The following is a 5869-nucleotide window of genomic DNA, read 5'->3' as shown; positions in this document are numbered from 1 at the left end:
ACTATGATACAATGTTCAACTTCAATTTAAGATTCATGAAACTACTCTTAAATGTTGGAGAGACACAGGTGGAGATGTTTGTAGATATTGATGGGTAGTTTTTAGTAGTAAAGTAGAGGGACCAAAATTGTGAGTCATGCGTATATGGCGGCTTGTGTGAAGTCATAAGCCGGTGCAATAACACAGTTGGCAAATTTGAGGCCATCCAATTAAGATAAGATAATTCATATTTCAATCTCGGTATTTTATATTAAATGAAAATAAAAAATTATCTTAAGTTTAAATCTCTTAATTTTGATTAGACGATCCAAAAGTGCCGACTACAACTAGTCTAACAGTGCTTAATACAAATTTAGAAAAATCTTAGCCAAATTTCGCGTGGGCCTAAATCAAATTATTCATTCCATAAAATGTATTTTCCAAAATCATATTTGTTCACAAACTCTCAAACTACATTTCCATCTCTCTTCTAATAAATGTATATAATCTTGTAAAAATTTATGGGTAATTCATTGCTGCACACCATTATTCATTGAAAATAATAAAACTAATTTGTAAAAAGCAAGCCTTGAAGGTTAAATTACTTACAAGCATAGAGAAAAGAATGTTAAATTGTTTGTTTGGATTAACATACATTGAACTCAAAATTCAAAATGACTTACAAGCACAGAACTTTTGAAACATGCACCTAGGAGGAATTCCATTTTGAACCAACTAGACTGCAAAAAGAACTGGATGCTACTTCAGCAATATTGTTTGACAAGGCCATATTTCTTGTAATCCAAACCAATGCAATACATCCTCTCCAATCCTTTTCTCTAGATTTTTCTTCCAAATCACAGTTCATTCAACACTAATGATAGCCTGAAATTGTCTTTTTCTCGAAAAACAAAGAAACCCATAAATTTAAGTAATAAGATAGTATTTAGTAGGTAGCATCGACACTTCAGATTAATGACGTGTCTAGTATCGGACACATGTCAGTGTCAGATACCAACACAACATCGACATATATTGTTGCGTTCAATCACTTTTTCATTTTTTCAAAAATATAATCGATGTCAATGTGCCAGTGTCGGTGCTTCATAAGTATCCCTCATTATTTGACAATAGCCTTACTATTTGAATGTGTAGAGAAGGACTTTTTGAATGTATCACATAATTTACCTCCACTGTTAGTTCATTATCTCACAACAAGCTCAGACAATACTCACTGGTCCTGACAATTTGGTATCCCAAACTTGGTGCCCTGACTTGGGAACTACACATCATGTGACTGTTGATGCTAATAATCTGATGTAATGTAAAGGTTGCTAATATAATTTGATGAAAAAAGTATCAATTAATGGATAATTAAGTGATATTGATGAAATAAGATGAGATACAGTTAGGGAGTGCTAAGGGTAGTAACATAACCTTTTAACAGCTTTGCTAAATAATAGCCAAATAGGACATGTAATAGCTCAGAGGCACTTGCTCCTACATATGTTAATGGAAAGATAAAAATCAAGTTGAAAGGGAATCTAAGAAGAGAAACATTCAGAAGGAGGGATAGAATGAGTCAGAAGGAAGAGTAGAACATTCTGGAACAGGATAAGCTTCTAATCAAAGCTAATAAACAGAACTGAAACAATTTAAATAGCAAGTAACACAAGTGCTGAAAAACAGAAAAAGCAGAATTAAAATTAAAAGTAACATATAGAAACAAAATAGTATTAGGAGCATTCCCATAAGTCCCATGTATAGGGCTTAAATGCTCAATTTAATAATAAAGAGGATTTGATGGGATAACAGAAATCATCAAACTAAAGAAGAACCAAGTCATTTAACTTGAAGAAATTTCACATTTATATAATAAAATAATAGGTATTGCGTCCATATTCATTTTAAATTACTAAATAAGTACATATGCACGTAAGATTACAATGCTACCACCATCTAACCAATAAAATTTTCCCCATTTTGGTGTATGCCATCAAGAGTATGAAATATAGAAATAATATGAAGAATTGAATTTCATGAGGTACGTATTACTGCCAGCATAAAGTCCACAATTCACTTAACTTGAGAAGTTACTCTCCCTCTATCTTCACAGAGGAAGATGCACCATTTTCCGTCTACTCTAAAATTAACAAAAGTGATTATATGCTGAAAAAAACAATGTATAACTAGAAAGAATGTTACCAAGTTTTACTCTTATAGTAGTAGACCTTTAGCAATCATTTCACGTAGAAGGTTCTCTGCCTTATTTGTCTCACCTTTTTGAAAAAGATAATTGACAATTGTTTCATAACTTACAACATTAGGAATGCAACCACTGTCTTCCATTCTTGATAATAAGGCAAGTGCTTCATCAAACAAGCCCTCTTTACAAAGCCCATTTATCATAGCATTATAAGTCCAAACAGATAGATGATAGCCTTTAGACAAAAGCTCCTTGTGCGTTCTTAAGCCTTCCACCTTTGCATAGTCCATCAATCAATATAGTGTATGTGAAAATATCTGGCCGAATACCTTGGCCTGTCATTTTCTTAACCAATGCAATTGCCTGGTCAAGATGATTCTTTTTGCACAAAGCATGTAATAGAGAACTGTAAGTGATTACATCAACCTGTAGACCTATACGATGCATCTCATCAACAAGTTCCCAAGCACAAGAGATTTTCCCCGATTTACACAAACCATCAATGATGGTACTATAAGTTACCACATCAGGAACAATCATCTTGTTATGCATTTCTTTAAACAAGTTCATGGCTTCGTCTACCATTTTATTCTTGCACAATCCATTAATAATGATACTGTAGCACTGAACATTTGGCACCACTCCCTTGTGCACCATAGTGTTGAATATTTTTATGGCCTTGTTCACTTGATTAACTAAGCAATACCCACCCATTAGTGTATTATAAGTAACAACACTTGGTTTTACACCCTTTTTCATCATCATAGCTAACACATTCATAGCTTCTTTGACCTTTCCTTCCTTGCATAAGGAATCGACCAATATATTAAAAGTATAAACATCTGGGTTAATGTTTTTCAATACCATTTCATAGAACAAACCAAATGCTTCTTTCAATTGACCTACCATGCAAAATCCATAGATTAGATTATTGAAAGTGATAACATCAGGAGAAATTCTCTTTGCAATCATTTCAGAATATAACTCGTAGGCATAATTTATAGATTTATCTTTACATAAACTATCAATGATTGTGCTATACATTACCACATTAGCATTGGCCAATTTCCCGTCAATTAGTGTAAGCAATTGCAGGGCGGGTCTTGTTTCCCCCATTTTACACAACCCATTTATCAAGGTCCCATAACTTAATTGATCCAAATGAAATCCCTTTGCCACCACATGATCATGAAAGTGAAGAGCTTCCTGGACTTTACCGTTAAGACATAGCCCTTTCATAAGAGTAGTCAAGGTTATGGTACCTTCCTGAAATCCCATTTTGAGAATCTTAGCGAATAAAGAAAATGAAAAATTCATTTGACCTAAGTGGCAGTAACAATTAATCAAGATATTAAAAGTAACAATATCAGGCATAATTCCATTGAATTCCAATAGGTGAGAAAGAGAAATAGCAGTGGGATAATGCTTCATCTTAACAAGGGAACCTAAAATCTTAGTGAATTGAACAATGGAAGGGGTAGGATTCATAGAGAGCATGCGATGGAATGAGGAAACAGCATGATTAACATCAAATTCGTTGGAATTGAAACGAGAATGAGAAGAGAATGAAAGAAGGAAAGTGTTTGAAGAAGAAATTGGAAGAAAATTGGGAATGGAAGAAAGAGAGAAAGCATACCTTGTTAGGGTTAATAACTTTGAAACTGAAACTGAGGGAGACAACAACATTGTTGCTGAAACTGAATTGTGTGAACTTCACTGTCGCTGCTGGCTGTAAGTTAACCTTATTTTACTTTTAAATTTTTTTGGTTAATTACTATTTGGATGAACCCTAGTTTGTCTCTCCTATTTTTATTGATCCATGATATTGTTATTTTTATTTTAAAAGTTAATATTTTTTGCCTCATGATTAACATCAACGAAATAAAAATAAAAAGTCTTAAAAATTTAGATTTCAACTTCGGAATTTTATTATATTTTTAATTTAATTAATAACATATGAATAATTAACGTATCTAGATAGATATATATCATATAAATTTATATCACTTCATTAAAAATATGTAAAATTGTGATTTTTTTAATTCAAAAATTTGAGAGATGAAACAAAATTATATTATCAGACCAAATAGTCAAAATCCATTGGGATGCTTTAATGTTTTTAATTCCAAGAATAATAATCTTACTTCAGTCTATTTGGTCTGAAAATTCATATGCACATAGTCTATTTAATTCAAGTAATATAAAATTATTAGTGTTAAATGAATATTAAAAGGGGAGTCTGTTAACAAATGCATTTATATAATGATTAATGTGAGAGAGTCAGAGTATGCTCTTAGTGGTGACCGTGATGGGCCATGGGGTGGTTCCACCAGTTGATTGATTCACCTTATCTTTACGGTTTTTTTTTAATCATATAGGTATGTTATAGACTATACTCTAGTAAATCCTGCCGATTTGTGATAGGTGGTATCTCGGTAATTAGTACTGGTATGTGAGGGGAGACACATTAATGATTTACGTCCCTCGATGAGGTTGTGGAAATTCTAAAATCATGTGCACTGGCATATAAGCATTGCATTAGGGTGCTTTGTCACACGAGTCATATTTTTTATATGATGATATACGCATGCTTTTTTATCAATTGATGTCATGTCATGTTATGCTTTTGTCCTTTGTACTTTCATATATATGTTGTTTAAGATCATGACCCTCTACTATTATTATGGACTGGGCTTACGTCTCAGATTCTTAGAGTTTTGAGTCGGGCGGGAATTGCAACGACGAAGATGACATGACATAGAGATGATTTTGGATTGGCGATCCAAAGCAGTGAGGCTTAATGCCACATGTGGATCCTCAATAACTAATCAATCCTCTGTTCGTGTTCAAGATCAGCTTAGGGTTTTATTTATTCTCCTCCTTTCCTTATTGCAATATAGTCACAATGAAATTTATGTATATGAAACAGTTGTGAATTTTTTTAGGCCAATGTGAATTGTTCAGTTGTAAGTAAGTCAATTGTGTCGAAACCATTTTATATAATGCAACAATGATTCTAATTATTATTTTTGAAAAATAATTTTATAATTAAATATTTTACTCAGATTTAAATTAACGTACGATTATGAATATATTGAGAAGTGTTTAGTTGTTTAAAAAAAATTACACTCTCATTGTTAAAAATCAGGGTGTTGCATGGGGCTAAATCATTGACCCATTACGTTTAAATTAAAATTGGGAAATATAATTAATGTAAATGAAGTGTTTGCTACTTGTCATCATTTATATAAATAAAATATAAAATATCATAATTAATTTTCCAAACAAAACTATGACACAATGTTCCACTTAAATTGAAGATTTGAGACACTAGTCTTAAATATTGGAGGGACACTGCTGGAGATGCTTGTAGATATTGGGGTGGTTTTTGGTAGTGAAATAGATAGACCAAAATTGTAAGTCATGCGGATATGGCGGCATGTGTGAAGTCAGAAGCCGATACAGTCACACATTCAGCAAATTCGACGCCGTCTGTTTAAGATAAGATAGTTCAAATTTCAATATCGATATTTTATATTAAATAAATATATAAAAATTCTTAAATCTAAACTGTATGATCTTTATTAGATGATCCAGAGGTATTTTCTATTAAATGAAAATTAAAAATTGTTTAAATTTAAACCGTCTAGATCATATCAGACAATTCAGAAGTGTTGACCGCAA

General features: G+C 32.2%; 1 protein-coding gene across 6 annotated transcripts; it reads right to left on the bottom strand.

Annotated features, from left to right (window-relative positions):
• Positions 1-525: 525 nt before the first annotated feature.
• Positions 526-3962, bottom strand: LOC105851438 (uncharacterized). Of its 6 annotated transcripts, none has more exons than XR_012161548.1 (4): positions 3822-3962; positions 1417-3451; positions 1168-1293; positions 526-874 (listed from the first exon to the last, which is right to left on the bottom strand). XR_012161548.1 is itself a non-coding variant. In XM_073364286.1 (2 exons), the coding sequence occupies exon 2, from the start codon at positions 3422-3424 to the stop codon at positions 2423-2425; it is 1002 nt and encodes a 333-aa protein (XP_073220387.1). In that variant the 5' UTR covers positions 3425-3451; positions 3822-3962; the 3' UTR covers positions 526-2422. The 6 variants fall into 6 exon arrangements, 1 of the variants encoding a protein (XP_073220387.1); XR_012161547.1 differs by having other exon boundaries at positions 526-1293; positions 1417-1479; positions 2185-3451; XR_012161546.1 differs by having other exon boundaries at positions 1168-3451.
• Positions 3963-5869: the final 1907 nt, after the last annotated feature.

Source organism: Cicer arietinum, chromosome 8 (assembly GCF_000331145.2).
Source record: "Cicer arietinum cultivar CDC Frontier isolate Library 1 chromosome 8, Cicar.CDCFrontier_v2.0, whole genome shotgun sequence".
NCBI classification, from domain to species: domain Eukaryota; kingdom Viridiplantae; phylum Streptophyta; class Magnoliopsida; order Fabales; family Fabaceae; genus Cicer; species Cicer arietinum.
This window is presented reverse-complemented; position numbering and strand designations above follow the sequence as displayed.